The 15,845-nt window shown below is 45.2% G+C and overlaps 1 protein-coding gene across 1 annotated transcript; it reads left to right on the plus strand.

The window, feature by feature from the left end:
• The first annotated feature begins 3,891 nt into the window (after positions 1-3,891).
• FAM71F2 (family with sequence similarity 71 member F2) lies at positions 3,892-14,086 on the plus strand. Its single transcript, XM_011230148.3, has 5 exons — positions 3,892-4,160; positions 7,664-7,848; positions 8,777-9,026; positions 11,304-11,422; positions 13,738-14,086. The coding sequence occupies exons 1-5, from the start codon at positions 4,008-4,010 to the stop codon at positions 13,931-13,933; spliced, it is 903 nt and encodes a 300-aa protein (XP_011228450.2). The 5' UTR covers positions 3,892-4,007; the 3' UTR covers positions 13,934-14,086.
• Positions 14,087-15,845: the final 1,759 nt, after the last annotated feature.

Consider the following 15,845-nt stretch of genomic DNA (forward strand, 5'->3'; position numbering starts at 1 on the left):
ATATTTAACATTTTTACTCATGTATTTACAGTTTATAGTTATTACTTACTGTTTGTGTAGATGTAGGTTTATAGTTTTTACTATATTTGGAAATCTTCCAGCCCTTATTTCTTCAAATACGTATCTTTAACTCAGGAAGTAAACAGTTATGTCCAATACAGCCCTGACCACATGTCCACAATTCTGGACAGACCACTTTTAGAGCTAAGAATGATTCTTCCAGGGGCGCCTGGGTGGCACAGCGGTTGAGTGTCTGCCTTCGGCTCAGGGCGTGATCCCGGCGTTGTGGGATCGAGCCCCACATCAGGCTCCTCTGCTGTGAGCCTGCTTCTTCCTCTCCCACTCCCCCTGCTTGTGTTCCCTCTCTCACTGGCTGTCTCTATCTCTGTCAAATAAATAAATAAAATCTTTAAAAAAAAAAAAGAATGATTCTTCCAATATGTAGTGTACCTTGTACATAGTTACTTCTCAGCAAATATTTGTAGAGCCATATGTAGGAAATTTGTTTAATGCTTTTTATTTTAAATTTTATTTAAAAGAGGGGCGCCTGGGTGGCTCAGCCATTAAGCATCTCCCTTCGGCTCAGGTCATGATCCCAGGGTCCTGGGATCGAGCCCCGCATCGGGCTTTCTGCTTGGCGGGAAGCCTGCTTCTCCCTCTCCCACTCCCCTTGCTTGTGTTCCCTTTCTCGTTGTCTCTCTCTGTCAAATAAAATCTTTTTAAAAAATTAAAAGAAATACATGTTCATGGTAAATAATTCAAACAGTACAAAAATATACTGTGAAAAGTAAGTCCTTTTTTTTTTTTTTTTTTTTTACCACCATTACCAATGCCCTACCCCTCCTAAGGCAACCACATTTTTATCCTTCCAGAAATTTTCTGGGGATGTTCAAGCATATATGAGTATATTTTTTTTATACCTTTTGTCCAAGTGATAGCATTTTATATGTACTGTTCTTCATCTTTTTCTAACTTTATGGGTCTCAGTAATCATTCCATATCAGTATATAAAAAGTTGCCTTATTCCTTTAGTGGCGGCAAAACATTACATCATATGGAAGTATTATAGTTTAACTGGTGCTCTTTTGATGGACATTAACCTTTTACAAGGGAGGGAGAAAAAATGTCAAGAACAGAGAGTACTGGGACACCTGGGTGGCTTAGTCGGTTAAGCTCCTGCCTTCAGCTCAGGTTATGATCCCAGGGTCCTGGGATCAAGTCCCGCATCAGGCTTCTTGCTTGATGGGGAGCCTGCTTCTCCCTCTGCCTGCCACCCCCCCCCAACCACTTGTGTGCTCTCTCTCTCCCTGACAAATAAATAAATAAAATCTTAAAAAAAAAAAAAAGAACAGAGTACTGTGGTGAAGGAAAAATAATGACCTTGAAGATTGTTTGAATATTTGAATCTCCAGTATTATAGACTTTGTATGAATAAAAAATATATAAGTTTTCCTTTCTAATAAGCAAGTCTTAAGAAATAAGCCACTAAGATGTAAACTTCTTTGAAAAAAAACCACTGAGAAGCAGGCTTCCCACCTAATGTTAAGGGAAGCACCAGGAAATTTAACCCCAATCATGGGAGGATTGTGCTAGTGTGTCCTGAGAGTTTAAAAGACATGGGAGGACGGACTTACCTCCTTGGCTTGCTCCTTGTATAAACACCAAAGTGAAAGAACCTGGTAGCTGTCCAGGCATAGACAGAGGGATAACTATTATCTCACCTCTCCTCAACTTCATGCAACCTGAAGAAATCTTTGAGTGGATGTTTCTTGTCTTGGTACCAAAAATAGGAGATTGCAAGGGTGGGGGAGGAGTTGGTACCACTACAATGCTTTCTAGTAAATGGTTGACACCAGCTTTCCGAGGGGGAATATATATAATATATAATATAATAATCATACATATATTTTATATATAATTATCTCATATATAGGATAATACAGCATATAATATATAATTATATAGTATATACATTATAGTATAATTATAATTCAATATTATGTACTATGGTTAGTAATTATATTAATTCTGTATTATTTTTTTTTAAGATTTTATTTATTTATTTGACAGAGAAAGACAGCCAGCGAGAGAGGGGACACAAGCAGGGGGAGTGGGAGAGGAAGAAGCAGGCTCCAGTGGAGCAGGGAGCCCAATGTGGGGCCCGATCCCAGGACCCTGGGATCACGCCCTAAGCCAGAGGCAGATGCTTAACGACTGAGCCACCCAGGCACCCCTAATTCTGTATCATAATATATAATTATGTATAATATATATGTACATATATACCTATAGTACATATATATATTACATATATATGTTTCCTCTAAAATTTTACTGATATTGGGGAGCCTGGGTGGCTCAGTTGGTTGGGCATCTGACTCTTGATTTTGGCTCAGGTTGTGATCTCAGGGCGGTGGGATCCAGCACCATGTCGGGCCCTGCACTCAGCACGGAGTCTGCTTGTCCCTCTCCCTCTGCTCCTAACCCCACTTGCTCACTCTCTATCTCTAAAATAAATAAAATCTTTTAAAAAAATGTACTGACAAAGTATGTGTAGCACACAATTTACAACTAACAGTAAAATACACAGCACTCTTGTACATTTCATGTAGCCAATCGATTCTCCCAGAAATCTTTCACTGATTTTTGTCAAACTCTTCTATTCCTAGCCAACCTATGCAACTGATAACAAGTGAAGTCCTGACATGAATGTCGGCTGATTTTTCCACTTATATTAACGAACAAGATGAAAGAGAACTAAGCAAGTTGTAATGTTGGAACTTTACATGATCATCAGTGACTTTGCTAAATTGGATAATAACTTTTATACACCGGGAGCCTCCTCAGATCTTTTTATGCCTACCATATAACAGCTACAGACACGCCTTTAAGTTTACTGCATCATTAACATTTTCTCCATGGCTTTTGACAGCCAACAAAACAATAAATCAAGGCGTGATTAGTAGCATTTACTGGTTCCGTGGTGTAAATAACTCCCAGCATGGCTGGTTTGAAGGCGGTGACCAACAGGAAGTTCTTGAACACACGCTGAGAAGAGATAAGCAGTCCTAACGGTCCATTATATAGTATTTCTACCACGCAAGTACAATGGACATAAATAACCTCTAGAGGGTAGTAAAATAGTTACGAAGATGAGTTTGGGCCATTACCTTTGCTTTTGTATAATGTATGCAAGTGTGAGTTTATATAATTAAATTTTTAATAATGGCCGTGTTTAACAACTGCCCTGTAAAACTCCTGAAAACTGAACGGGTTTCAGTATCTCTTACAGGCCGGCTCCAGCTTACTACTATGCCGCACTTCCTCATTTGCCCACTGTTTCCAAATAAATAAGCCTCTTTGCTTTGTTAACAGCTTGGTTTTTTAAAAAATTCTCATTTTATTTTAGTTTTGTCCCATTTAAAAAAAATTATCATTTTATCTCATTTAAAAATGGGGTAGGAAAGATTGGAGTGAATTGGTTGCCTCTGTCCTGAGCTCCTCTGGCCAGGTGAGGGCCTGACTTTAGGCCATCAGTTCATTCAGAGAAAATTTTTATGAGGGGTTTCCCTACGGGGGGAGAGGATTGAAGGCTGTGGGTTTCCCAAGAGCCTGCCTTGCTGTGGTGGCCTGCTCTCTTGGCATAACCATGGGGCAGTCATTTTCCTCATGGATACAGAGAGATTGAGTAAAAAATGGAATAAGACTACATTACTGGTAGTGTGTCGTGTGTAGGAAAGGGGAGGAAAAAAGCCCTGCTCACCCCCCAATCCTTCCTTGCCTCTTCTATTTTTCGTTTCCTGTTGTTACCCCTCACATTCCTTGATGTCATGCCTGCCATTGTGAGCCGACAGGCCCTCCCTGGCCTGGTGGACAGTCTGTAAGTCAGGAGGGGAGGTGGAGCTGTGGAGGTGAGGGGGAGTAGTGGTCACACCAACACCTCGGAATTGGGCTGGGTCTGCGTGGAGCCCCAGAGATGGTCCCCAGCCCATTCTTCCCAAGAACCAATGAGTAAAATTAGGGGCCTCCCACCTGAGGTCAGGGAACCAGGCCCTGGAGTGGAACTTGGGGTGGAAGATGGCCTTCTTTGTCAACTGATTCATTCTCCAGAATTCAACTTGTTCTCCGACTCGGTGGTGTTTGAAAGCAACTTTATCCAGGTACCCATGTGCAGCTCAAAGCCCACTCCCTTTCCCTTTCCAAAACTTGTTCCTCAGGGTTGATCAAAAAATGCTGTGGCCTCTGAAAGCCCTGGGAAAGAGAAGGAAGCCGCCAAGGCTAGAGGCAACCAGGGGGTCTGGATCCCGAGTTCAGCTCAGTCTGTGCCTACAGCGTCATGGGGCTCCCTGCAGGTCGCACGCCTTGGGGAAACAGAATTATACCCTGCAAAAGGGCCCATCAGAGCTCAGTCTCCAAGCAGGGTCCATAGGCACCCTCCCAGGGCCACTGGGGAGGGGATGGTTGGTTAGAGTGAACGGAGTTTGCTGTCAGAATCCCTGCTCTGAAATCCAACCTCCTCTCTCTGGGATGGTTTAGAAACAGCCTTGTTTGAGAGCCAAGCCCCTAGGATCGGCCTTGCCCAGATCCTACATCCCCTAAAGGGTGGTGATATGGCCAATGGAAGTGAGCATTTCTGGCCTAGGAAACATGGGGCCATTGAAAGTATGGGGCAGTCATTTTATTATTTTTTTTACTTTATTTATTTATCAGAGAGAGAGCACAACCAGGGGAAGCAGCAGGCAGAGGGCGAGGCAGGCTCCCCTCTGAACAAGGAGTTCGATGTGGGACTCGATCCCAGGACCCTGGGATCACAACTCGAGCCAAAAGCAGCTGCTCAACCGACTGAGCCCCCCAGGCATCCCTGGGGCAGTCATTTTAATATAGCTTGGGGCACCCGGCTGGGTCAGTCGGTGGAGTACAAGACTCTTGGTCTTGGGGTGGTGAGTTCAAGCCCCACACTGGGGGTAGATTTTACTTAAAAAAAAAAAGTATGACATCTTTTTTTTTTTTTAAGAGTTTATTTATTTATGTGACAGAGAGACAGCCAGCGAGAGAGGGAACACAGCAGGGGGAGTGGGAGAGGAAGAAGCAGGCTCCCAACGGAGGAGCCCGATGGGGGACTCGATCCCGGAACGCCGGGATCACGCCCTGAGCCGAAGGCAGACGCTTAACGACTGCGCTACCCAGGTGCCCCATGACATCTTTTTGAAGGGCTGCCTGCCCCCCTCTAGAGGTCTCGCTGGGACCCGCGCACCCTGCTCGTGGGCAGGCGTGGCATCACCAACTCCTCAGTCGGCACCTGGGTGCTGCGTGCGGGGCAGGAGATACAGAGAGATCAGATAGTGTCCCTGGCCAAGGAACTTACGAAGTTGTCAACTTAGAGGGCATGTTATAAAATGGTAGCTGCTAAGAACGCTCTGTCGGGTGGTTTGGACCAGCTGATCCCTAAAGCATGAGCAGAGGGGGGCGGTGCCAGTGTCTAGAGAGTTCAGGGCACTCTTGGGACTTTAGCAGTTGAAGAAGCGCCCCAGAAGAGGGGGTTAAGCCATTCTTTGAGGCTTCACTGAGACTTTGGTAAGTGGAAGAGCAGGGGGAGGACACTGGAGGCCAAGGGACTTCAAGTACGGTGGCAAAGGCAGGAGGCTGAAATGCACAGGGAGGGTCTGCAGTCCGGAATCTGCGTAATGGAGTCACAAAGCAGTGACTTACAGGACAGAGTGGAGACAATCTGAGCTTAATTTGGAGATACCTTCGCACAGCAGTGAGCTACTCCCTGATGAAGTCCCTCAGATTTCAGACAGCCGGTTCCTGGCTCCGGGTGCCCCCTGGTTCCTGCGCTGCTCCAGGGGACCGCAGCGTGGAGCCATCAACCTGCCACCAGGGGGCGTGCTCCTTCCTAACCCGGTCTCTGTGGAGAAGGAGCAGTGACGTGGAACAAACATCCAGACTTGGGATACCAAATACCAGTCGTTTCTGTTGGGGTGTGGTGTTGTGGCAGGCGGTTTATTCTCTTAATATGTTCTCTTTGACCTGATATTAAAACTGTTTAGATTCCCTGGGTGGACACGTAGTGACCCAGGCAGCAGGAAACTCAGACTGCAGCGGGGAGGAGGAAAGCCCGCCTGCTGAAGCTGCCCTACCGGGGTGTCACAAGTCTGCTTGAGGGGCACCTGAGTGGCGCAGTTGGCTGAGAGTCCCACTCTTAGTTTCTGCTCCGGTCGTGATCTCGAGGTCGTGGGATTGAGCCTGGCATTGGGCTCCACACTCAGCACAGAGTCTGCTTAAGATTCTTTTCTCCCTCTGCCCCCCCCCCGACTCATGCTCACTCTCTCGTAAATAGATAAATCTTAAAAAAAAAAAAAAAAGTTTACTTGAAAGGATCCAACCCACACAGGTAAATGGCTCCTTTTCTCCCTTCTCCTCAGAATATCTGCCATCACCTCTAAGAAACATCACCCACAAATGTTTCTCTGGCACTTACTGTCAATGCATGCAGCCCCCTATGTTTTATAATACATATGAATCTCATTGTACAACATGGGCTCCAAGAAATGTTGTTGTTGTTTTTTTCCCCTTCAAAATAAAAATTCACTTTTCTAGGAGTAACTTCTAGTCAGCTTTGTGGGACTTAAATTTCAGTCCTTCCTGGGGCTTTCCCCTTGTCCCCAGTTCCACCATGGCTATGAAATGGTTCTGATGGTCCTACAAAGTCTAGAGCATTGGGAGAGGGCCCTCTGGTCTTGGGAACATAGGGGTCCCTTCTCAAATGTTCCTTACCCTGGTCCCTTTGGTTCCTTGGAGGAGACTCTGCCCGCACTGGGCAGTGAGGTGGGGGTGTCTTAGCGGAAACGCTGTGCCCAGCGCCAAGCATCCAGTCTCCCTGTCCTGCTCCAGCCTCAGATGCTGCAGGAAAACAGGTTCTTATTTCACTCAAGATCCAGCAACAAGCTGGGCCCTCCCTCACCTTGCAGGAAACTCCCCAAACCTCCCTCACGTTGGGCTTCCTGGGTTTCCCCATTCAACAGCTCTTTCCTCACTCTCTTCCCCTTCTGGAACTTTCTTTACACAATTTCTCTTCCAGATCATTAGACCTTGCTGGCTTCTTCTACCCAAGGACAGAGGAATAAAATTTCAATGCCTCTCAGCTTTTTCTTACTAACGCATCCTTTTAAAGTTAGATAATGCAGTAATGCAGGTACACCTGGGTGGCTCAGTCGGTTAAGCATCTGACTCTTCGGCTCAAGTCATGATCTCAGGGTCATGAGATGGAGCCCCACATAGGGCTCCCCACTCAACACCAGAGTCTGCTTGTCCCTCTCCCTCCCTGTCTGGTCCCCCACTCTCTCCCCCCAACTCAAATTAAATAAATAAGCAAACAAACAAATAAATAAATAAGCAAACAAACAAAATCTTTAAAGCAAGATAACACAGAGGACACAAAGAAAGGCAACACAGTTTCCTGTTACCAGTGAGCTGGTCTATATGGGGAGACCCACAGGAAAGATGAATGCCGGTCATGGCCCGCCCAGGGTGCTGCACACCTGCGAGAAGCTCAGGTGCTCCAAGTATGTCACCAAGTGGATGTGCTGCTTTCTAGCACTCCTGTTCTTTCACCCTTGTCTTCAGCTTCTCTCTGACCCATGTCCCTGGGGCTGATTTCTAGGTCACTAAGCCCGGAAGCTGGATGGATGTCTGTGAAGGGTCTACCACTGTGATCCTCGGGGTGACCTCCTCGGTGCCCTCCTTGCCACTCCCTAATGTCCTCCTGATGGCCAACGTCACCTGGCCCCAGGGTCAGTTTTCCTCCTGGAGCACACATGACTGTGCTCCTGAGGTCACCCTCAGCAGGTAAAGAAAGGCTGGAGGGAGGGGCCGGAAGGGGTGGGAAGACCGCATTGTTTTGAGGCTGGATTTTAGATAAAAAGACAGTGTGTTCAGGTATAAACTATGTAGAATTCACTCATTAATTTAACAAACATTTCTTTAGTCTACCAGGCACTGTGTTTGGTGCTGTGAGCAGAGAGCACTCGTCCCCATCTCTGCCTGGTCTTTCAGGATCTTGGCTTCCATTTATTTATTTGTTTGTTTATTTATTTTGACTTATTTATTTATTTAATATTTATATTGATTTATTTATATATATTCTTACATTTTTATTTATATATTTATATTGTCTTCATTTATACTTATAGATATATAAATTTATTTATATTTATAGACTTAGGGGATTCCCCCCCCCCCAAAAAAAGGTGAGGGGTATGAAAGTGAGATGGGATTATGGAGTGTTAAAACTGAAAAAAAATATACCGCATGTATAGGACATCCATCCTTCTTAACTTTCTCAACACAGGTAACTAGGATATAGGGAGAAGATCTGGAAATGGTGTCAGGACACCTCAGTTCCAGGTCCTACTTACCAAGGTCTAAACTTGGGCAAATCGGTTAGCTGTTCTGATCCTCAGTTTCGACATCTGTAAAATGGAATTAATAGTATCTTTCATCGGAGGGTTGTTGGGAGGATTGAATGAGATGTTCTCCATCGACTGTCTGCCATTATTATTGATGTGGGCAGGTTCTTTAGCGATGAAGGCCTTGGCAGTCAGGGAAGGGTCTGTCTTACTAATCATTGCCACTCCCAGGCCACGAGCATCCTCCCTGGGGCATCCCCCAAGCAGAGGCGAGAGCCTAGGGCGGTTGGGCCGGGAGCTCAGGAGGCACAGGGTGGCTGATTGAACTGGTGAGCTCCTCACTATGACAATTTCCTGATTGTGTCTAGGATCCTCCCCCTGAAGTTTGTGGAGCTACAAATCTGTGACCGGCTCCAACGCATCCTGCGGGTTAGGACCGTGACCGAAAAGATCTACTACCTGAGGCTCCACGAAAAACACCCAGAGGCCGTGTTTCAATTCTGGATCCGCTTGGTGAAAATTCTGCAGAAGGGTCTGTCCATCACCACCAAAGACCCAAGAATCCGGTTCACTCACTGCCTGGTGCCCAAAATGTCCAACAGTTCCACTAGAACAACAGTAAGTGGGGTCTCCCGCCAAGACCTGCAGGGAGTGGGGGGTGGGGGTGGGGAGTGCAGCGCCTCAGAAGACTGATGATATTAAAGTCTGGCCTTGTCAGGGCAGACTTCATTTTCAAGGGTCAATGACACGCACACACCAGACTGAGGTCTACAAACATAAAAAGCAAATTCATTTACTTTTCCTAAAAAAAAGCTCTAAAGTGCTTAGCTCACTTAAAAATTGTTTTCTGTTGGGTCCCCCCCCCCTCAGTGTTATAAAAGAATAATGCTCACTGAAGAAATTTGGAAAAGTACAGAAAAATAGCTCCCACTTCTCTCCAACCCCAGGCAATCACTCAGAACATTCTGGCATATTTCCTTCCAGTCTTTCATTTTATTTATTATTATTTTTCTTTTTTTGTTTGATCCTTATTAGGTTTTGGCATTAAAGTTATGCTGTCTTCTTCATATCAACGGAAGAATTTTGCATGTGCTTTCACATTGTTGAGTATTTTAAAACTTTGAAAACATTTATTCTTTAAAAACATTTATTCTTTAAAGGTTAGAGGCTAGGTTGAAGTTCCTAGGAGTCTATCTAATCCAGGTTCTATTTATTTATTTATTTATTTATTTTTATTATTATTTTTTCTTTCTCCAAGTTTTTATTTAAATTCCAGTTAGCATACAATGTAATACTAGTTTCAGGTGTAAAATTTAGTGATTCATCACTTAGCTACAACACGCGAACACAAGCACACAACATGCTTGTGCTCATCACAAGTGCCCTCCTTAATCCCCATCCCCCACTGACCCACCTCCCCTCCAGCAACCCTCAGTTCTCTATAGTTAAGAGTCTGTTTCCCGGTTTGCCTTTCTTTTTCTTCCCATGTTCGTTCGTTTTGTTTCTTAGCAGTCTTCCATTTAAAATTAATTTTTATTTTATATATTTGAAGATATTAACTATATATTAGGTTTCTGAATGTTGCTTTTTTCAACTTAGATCATATCAGAAGCATTTTCCCATTTCTTTTTAAAATTCTTTATGCACATCATTTTGATAATTTCATGCTGTTCAGCAGTTGTATGAATGCATTAAAATTCACTTTGCCATTCTCCTATTATCAGCCATTTAGAGTTGTTTCTAACTTTTCATTATTGTAAGTGATGCTAAAACAAGCATTTATGTGTATGGTCCACTTTTCTGATTGTTTTCTCAGAATAGATTATTAGAAGCAGAATTCAAAGGGTATGAACATTTTTAAGGCTCTTGATACATGTGGCCGGATTATTTCCCGGAAGTTCATGCCGAAGTATACCCTCTCCAATGAGTGTCTGTGTCACTGTATCCTTTTTTTTTTTTTTAAGATTTTATTTATTTATTTGACAGAGATAGAGACAGCCAGTGAGAGAGGGAACATAGGCAGGGGGAGTGGGAGAGGAAGAAGCAGGCTCCCAGCGGAGGAGCCTGATGTGGGGCTCGATCCCAGAACGCTGGGATCACGCCCTGAGCGGAAGGCAGAGGCTTAACGACTGATCCACCCAGGCCCCCCTGTGTCACTATATCCTTATCACAATTGAGAAGTATACATTTTAATAAATTTTCCAATACAATAGGTACAAAAAATAACAGGTCTTCGATTTTCAGTGAATTTGAATATTGTTTTATATATATATATATATATTTTGCATTGTCTATTGTGTTCTTTGGCTATTTTTTCTATTGGCAGCTTTGTGTTTTTCTAAATTGATTTTTACGATAAAGCTTTTTCTACATCAAGAATTTTATCCCTTAAGTCACAAGTTTCTGCAAATCTTTCCCCCAGGGATTTGCTTTTCCCTTTCAGTTTATTTGAGGCTCCCCCCACCCCCACGCCTTTTGACACAGAGAAGGCTTTTCCTGGACCTGGTTAGGGTAGAGGCACAGAAAGAAAGAACCTGATAGGCTGGATTGCCTAATGCCTTCAGGTTTCCAAATCTAAACACTTTTCCTCCTCTCTTTTAAGTTGAAGGCTTTAGGTCTGCTGTCACTAACTTCCAAACTCAGCTTGACAGCTCTGCGGGCCCTGGCTTCTTATGTCTGCGAGCAGTAGCCATAGCAGCCCATCAGAGAGAGGAGGAGATGATCCTGCCAGGGGCCCAATTGTGGTCCGATGATTCCAGGGCTTAATGTTTAAGGAATCGGTTCCCAGGTATAGGCTGGAAGATTCGAGTGAGTTTCTTCAAGGTTCTGGCCCGAGGAGGCCACGAACTCTCAGAGTGCAGACCTGGTCATCTGACTGTAAATTTCTCCACCCAGCCTGAAAGCAGCCTCCCATCATCCACTCAGCCCAGCGAAAACTTCATGCTGTTGGCGGCTGAGCAGACCAGTGGCAGTTTCTCGAACATCTCAGGAAGGCCCCAACTCACAGCAGACAGGTAGGTCTTCCAAGCAGGCAGCTCCAACACCCCTTCCCGCCGCGCTGAGCCGTGGGTGGCGTCAGTGACACCCTCCGCCAAACCACGTCAGTTCCTTCTTTTTATTCAAGACAGTTATTCATACGACTTCTCCCCTTGGTTTTACTATAAGCCTGTCCTTGGAAACAGGGTCTGTGGCTGATTGGTCTGCATATTTCCTAGGCAAACCTCAGTGCTTTCATAGACAGTGCTCAATAAAAGGAATGAGGAATGAGTAAATTAATTCAAAGAAGGGTAAGCTAATAAAGCAGGCTCAGGGAGTTAGATCTTGAGTGTCTCCGGTCCCATCTCACCGTGGTCCCCTGGGTGAGACAGTTCGGAGTTCTCTTTGCCTCACTTACCTGTTCTGTAAAATGGACAGAATAGACAGTAGCCCAAAGCAGAGATGGCTCCAACGCCATTTACTAATTTGCTAAGTAATTGTATGGGACTCTGTGCGACAGGTGATGGAAAACAAAAGCAATATCGTGCAACCAATACATTGAACAAGTACGACTTGAAGGGCATCATCAAAATGTAAATTTATTTCTTTCTTCTCTTTATAATTTTTTCAGTGGGAGAAGTGTTCTTCTTGCCCCGAGATAAAAGCTGGTTCTCTGACAAGCCCCAGAAGCCTATGGGCTCCCCCTTAGAATATAAAAGGTCCTTTGGTCCCTTTAAATTGCAAAAGCAGTGTCAATTCTGAAACGAAAACATGTGGTGCCTGATAATCACCATAACTCTGAACTGTTCACAGCTTCGCTCAGCCTGGCCTTGTGTTCAGATGGTCCTCCGTGGTGGGGACTGGGTCGTCACTCCTCTTGTTCCGTTTCCTAATTTAAAGCTCACTTCTCTTATGAGCTTTTTTGGGTTCTTTGACAACCCAAACCCAACACCCCCCTCACTCCCCACTGCAACTCTGGTGACGCTCTGACACCTTCCTTCCATCCAGCCACCACCCCCCTCAGACCCTGGCTCTGCAGGGATCCATGCCACCCAGGCACTAGCTGTCAGAGCCCCCTTGCCCTTTAAGGGAGTCTTCTCCAGCAGGGCTTCTTTTAAAGCTAAAGACAGGAGAGAGGAACACAGCCCCCGGAATCGTAAAAAGTACAGGGCCATAAACACTTCACAAAAACGACACAAGAGGGAGCTCTAGAGCCCAAACCAGAAAGCTACCTTGACCCACCCTCATTCCCGAAAGTTAACCATCTGTTGGTACGCCTGGGTGGCTCAGTCGGTTAGAAGAGGCCGCCTCTGGCTCAGGTCATGATCCTAGGAGTCCCACATAAGGCTCCTTGCTCAGCGGGGAGCCTGCTTCTCCCTCTGCCTGCTGCTTCCCCTGCTTGAGCTCTCTCACTCTCTCTCTGACCAAAAAAACCAAAAAACAAAAAACAAAAAGACAAAAGAATTATCAGAAAAGGATAGTAATCAAACCCCACGTAAAATTACTTAAGGAAAAAAGGAGTATGTGAAGCATAAGCGCTTAGACAACGAAAGCACATTAAAAGATGTGCCTGCAAAACAGGTGAAAGCTACAGCCCAGCATCTCAGAATGAGCTGGAAGAAATTAAAGTGATAGAATATATGAAAAAACAACGCAACTCAGAATTTAAAAGATTTATAAATGTGGTGATAAAACTGAAGAAAGAATCAGACATTTTTTAAAGAAACAATTATTTCCAAAACGAAGCCTAAACCGGGGAGAATACAAGAGCAAACAAAGCAGATAATGTCTTAAGGGAAATGAAAGGATAAAAGGAGAGTGTGCAGAAAGAAAATGAGCATGTGTTTCACTTAGAATCAAAATTTTAAGAAATGTAGCTACACTCTGTGTTTTCCTAGACGCACTATGTGGCTGTGACTTTTTGTTCAGTTATTACTGTTTCTGAGAGCTGTCTTAGGTTTTCTTTGGTGTTATGGTGATGCCTGGCAGGTTTCAGTGGGCCTCAAGCAGATCCCAGGGGGCTCAGATCTTCCCTTTGAGTGTTACTTAACATGAGGTTCTCAACACATAAAGGCGACACTTAGGGTTTGGAGGGGATTCTGTTCCAGTCCCTCAGAGCAGGCCTTAGCTCGAGGCTTCCTTCTGCTTGGCTTTCTCTGCTCAAGTCCCTCTTGATACATCACACCACACATACATGTTGTCACTGGCCATCACTGCCACGTTCACGTCTGTGCTCAAGGCACTTGTACTGGAAAAGACAGAATTTAAAAACGGTTTTTAAATTAAATTCTTAACCACACTTTCTTTTTCTTTTATTGCTTTCCATGACCCCCAAATTCCTGGGCTCCAACAGTAACACGAACATTGCCATCAAAATAGACAATCTGGACAGCTATAAGACACCCTCGAGAGTGGCATCTCCAGTCAACTTGAATAAACCCATGAGAGCTGCCTTGAGCCACAGTCTCTGGGAACAAGAGAATCCAGATGAGCACTTCCTGCAGGCTCCTGTTGCCAGTTCCCTAGGAGAGAACCTTTTGGGACCCTGACACCTAACCCAAACAGGGTGATCCGTGAACTTGCTACTGCCTCCTATATCGCTGTTTTCCCACTGTGGGCCAAAGACCACGGGAGAGGTATGATGGTGTTTATAACAAAGTGCTTCTGTACTTCCACCAATAAACCTCCGAGTTCCTAATTGTTATAGGTTGTGCTCTGTGGGGCTTCGGGCAGGGGATGGACTAATTAGGAGCAGGAGTTCACCCCTTAGGGAAATAAGTGGGAAAAATATTCTGTCTGCTCCGTTGAAAACCCAAAGCAGCCAAGCAAAGCCAAGAAATCCAGTCCAGAGGAAGCAGCTGGGGGAGAAACACAACGTCCTCTTTCAGAGGGGTAGGGGAAACCAGAGGCAGGACTGCTAACAGTGCAAAGTCAAAGAAATCTTGGAGAACAATGATGACCAACTGGGAGGTAACTTTGTGTGGCCCCACTTACCTCAAGCAAGGAACTGAGTCTTTACCACCCCCCATTATGACAATAGCAAACCCCATGTTAGTGTAAGGCCATGAAGGCTCGCTCTAGGCCATGCAAACCTTGGTTGCTAGTAAAGACATGGCTTCTGGTTACGGTTGACGATGACCAGCTGTCACTGGAAGGCCTACTTGATTTGACTCTTCCTACCCTGGACCTAATGACAGCAACCTGGAAGACACAGTAACCATGCATATGGGGTGGGGGGAGCAGGAGCTTGGGCCAGCCTCTGGACCAATGGCAGATATTTACTTGGAAAACACTACCACGATATGCAGGAAACATTTATCAAGCTCCTGCTAGGTGTCAGAGGCTGTGCGTGACGCTGGGTGTATTAGAGAGAGGAAGAGAGACAAGTTACCTGCATGGAGGGAGGATGTGGGAGAGAAAGCCATTAAAGTTGACACAGTGTTTGAACCACTGGTCTGTAAATCAAGGCTGGAGGCCCTTCTTTCCTAGAGTTCACATCAGAGGAAATTGAGGGAGGGAGAAAGAACGCGGCCATCCTCCCTTTGTGCACACAGGGTTGGGCTGAGTGCTAAATCCTGGCCCGACCAAGTCAGAAAAGACATGAGCTGAGAGGATAACGGATGTTTGTCGGTTTCTTCTTGTCTCCAATAAAAATTTTAAAAAAAAAACCACATTTCCTTCCAGCTTGTTACAGTCAAGCTGAGCATTGCGGGTGCTAGTGAGGGACATCTAGCGGCAGAACTTGAGGCTGATGGGAAGGATGACCTTGCTTCCCAGATTATGCCTGAGCTCCTAGTATCATTATCGATATGTACCCACGCCACTCTCAAAGTGTCCCTGCATGAATGGCCAACCACTCGACTGATACGCAGTGTTACCAACATTTAGGGCATCTCCCCCGTCACTTCTATTGCTTTGGTTTACGACTCCATCAGCTCTCACCTAGATTACCGTAATAACCCCAGCTGGCCTCCCTAGCTCTCATCATTATGACGGTAACAGCTAACTTCATTAGCAATTTACCACGTGCCAAACCTTATGCTAAGACCTTACAAAGATCACTTAATCCATACAACTCATCGGGAGGAGATCCTCTTGTTAGCACATTTTACATGAACGTGAGCCACAGAGAGGTTCAAGAGCTTGCTCGAGGTCATACAGGGAGTAAGCAGCAGGGCTAGGGCCTGAACCCAGTTTCACTCCAAAGTCCGATGACTCTCTGATTTCTTCCCACTCCATTTCTCTTCTGCACTGCAAAAGAGCAATCTTTCTCAAACATAAATCTGACTACAGCTCACCCTTGATAAAAACCAAACTCTTTGATAGGAAATGATCAGGGCTATTTCTCCAGCCTCTCCACGTCCCCAGAGGCTGCTTCCCTGGCACCTCCTGTTCCCATCACACTAAACTTGCAGTTTCTTAAATGCGCCATGCGCTTACGGACTGCAAGGGCGTGGTACA

Source organism: Ailuropoda melanoleuca, chromosome 1 (assembly GCF_002007445.2).
Source record: "Ailuropoda melanoleuca isolate Jingjing chromosome 1, ASM200744v2, whole genome shotgun sequence".
NCBI lineage: Eukaryota > Metazoa > Chordata > Mammalia > Carnivora > Ursidae > Ailuropoda > Ailuropoda melanoleuca.

What these genes read in the sequence shown, in the direction of transcription:
- FAM71F2 (XM_011230148.3), top strand. Translation starts at nt 4,008, where the DNA reads ATGAGTAAAATTAGGGGCCTCCCACCTGAGGTCAGGGAACCAGGCCCT. An exon ending in ACAGTTCCACTAGAACAACA is followed by an intron (nt 9,027 to 11,303) that starts GTAAGTGGGGTC and finishes TTCTCCACCCAG; the next exon opens with CCTGAAAGCAGCCTCCCATC. An exon ending in CCCCAACTCACAGCAGACAG is followed by an intron (nt 11,423 to 13,737) that starts GTAGGTCTTCCA and finishes GGGCTCCAACAG; the next exon opens with TAACACGAACATTGCCATCA.